At 39.0% G+C, this 1,567-nt stretch overlaps 1 protein-coding gene across 1 annotated transcript; it reads left to right on the plus strand.

Annotated features, from left to right (window-relative positions):
- Nucleotides 1-438: 438 nt before the first annotated feature.
- On the plus strand, nucleotides 439-1,051 carry LOC130946866 (conglutin-7). The gene has a single exon (XM_057875749.1). It carries the CDS (start codon nucleotides 481-483, stop codon nucleotides 976-978), a length of 498 nt encoding a protein of 165 aa, XP_057731732.1. The 5' UTR covers nucleotides 439-480; the 3' UTR covers nucleotides 979-1,051.
- The last annotated feature ends 516 nt before the right edge of the window (nucleotides 1,052-1,567 follow it).

The raw sequence follows: 1,567 nt of genomic DNA on the forward strand, positions 1-1,567 counted from the left end.
CTTATTATTCATATTATTTACATAAATTATTATCTATCTGACAAAACTCTTTTCTTATTCTAAAATGGAAAATGCTAGGTGTAAAAAGAAAAGAATTGATTAGTCTTGATTCAAAACTAAAAAAAAAAAAAAAACATTTATGGTTTAATTTTTTCTTCTTGTAAAGTAGTAGAGTTAAACATCAAACAGAAGGTGCATTAAACATCGAACATGTCATTGATTATACGACATAACAACATGGCATGCTTAGGTACCAAACAAAAAGGCATCTTGAACAGTATTTGCATGAAAATGTAACGTGGAAGCACAAAATCAATTAATGAAGCAAACACAGCCACCCCACCCTGCTTCCCCCTTTCCCTTTTCCACGTACCTCACATGCAAAATCCCTCCTTTCACCTATAAATACCATCACCACCATCCACACTCAAAAAACACCACACACTCTTCAATACACATTCCATAACCACCACAACAACAATGGCCAAGCTCACCATACTAGTAGCCCTCGCCCTTTTCCTCCTCGCTGCCCACGCATCTGCGAGGCAGCAGTGGGAACTCCAAGGAGACAGAAGATGCCAGAGCCAGCTCGAGAGGGCGAACCTGAGGCCCTGCGAGCAACATCTCATGCAGAAGATCCAACGTGACGAGGATTCATATGAACGGGACCCGTACAGCCCTAGTCAGGACCCGTACAGACAGGATCCGTACAGCCCTAGTCCATATGATCGGAGAGGCGCTGGATCCTCTCAGCACCAAGAGAGGTGTTGCAATGAGCTGAACGAGTTTGAGAACAACCAAAGGTGCATGTGCGAGGCATTGCAACAGATCATGGAGAACCAGAGCGATAGGTTGCAGGGGAGGCAACAGGAGCAACAGTTCAAGAGGGAGCTCAGGAACTTGCCTCAACAGTGCGGCCTTAGGGCACCACAGCGTTGCGACTTGGACGTCGAAAGTGGCGGCAGAGACAGATACTAAACACCTATCTCAAAAAAGAAAAGAAAAGAAAAGAAAATAGCTTATATATAAGCTATTATCTATGGTTATGTTAGTTTTGGTAATAATAAAGATCATCACTATATGAATGTGTTGATCGTGTTAACTAAGGCAAGCTTAGGTTATATGAGCACCTTTAGAGTGCTTTTATGGCGTTGTCTATGTTTTGTTGCTGCAGAGTTGTAACCATCTTGAAATAATATAAAAAGATCATGTTTTGTTTTGGCGAGTATGTTATGTTTTATTTCTCATTTTGGTTTTTCTGATTGATGATGATTAGTTGAATAAAAGATGTTGAAGGTTTTTTCCCCCTAAACTTCATCTATTTAAAAATTTAGATCAAGTAAAATTTTAATTTTTTTAAAAGTTATATTATTTGGTGGATAGAGGTGTTTTTCAGGCTAAACTTTTGAATACAGGTGTTAAGAGAAAAGAATGACGAGAAGGGAGATGGAAGTGCTTCTTTATTAGAGACGCCCTAGTCAATTCAGGACAACATTCTATCAATGTCAATATTTATTCAAGGGTCGCATTACGGTACAGATCAAAATTTACAGATTTTTTATTTTTT

The sequence above is a fragment of the Arachis stenosperma genome, chromosome 8 (assembly GCF_014773155.1).
Source record: "Arachis stenosperma cultivar V10309 chromosome 8, arast.V10309.gnm1.PFL2, whole genome shotgun sequence".
NCBI classification, from domain to species: Eukaryota; Viridiplantae; Streptophyta; class Magnoliopsida; order Fabales; family Fabaceae; genus Arachis; species Arachis stenosperma.

Excerpts from the sequence above, each read along its gene's own strand:
- LOC130946866 (XM_057875749.1), top strand. The coding sequence starts at position 481 with ATGGCCAAGCTCACCATACTAGTAGCCCTCGCCCTTTTCCTCCTCGCT.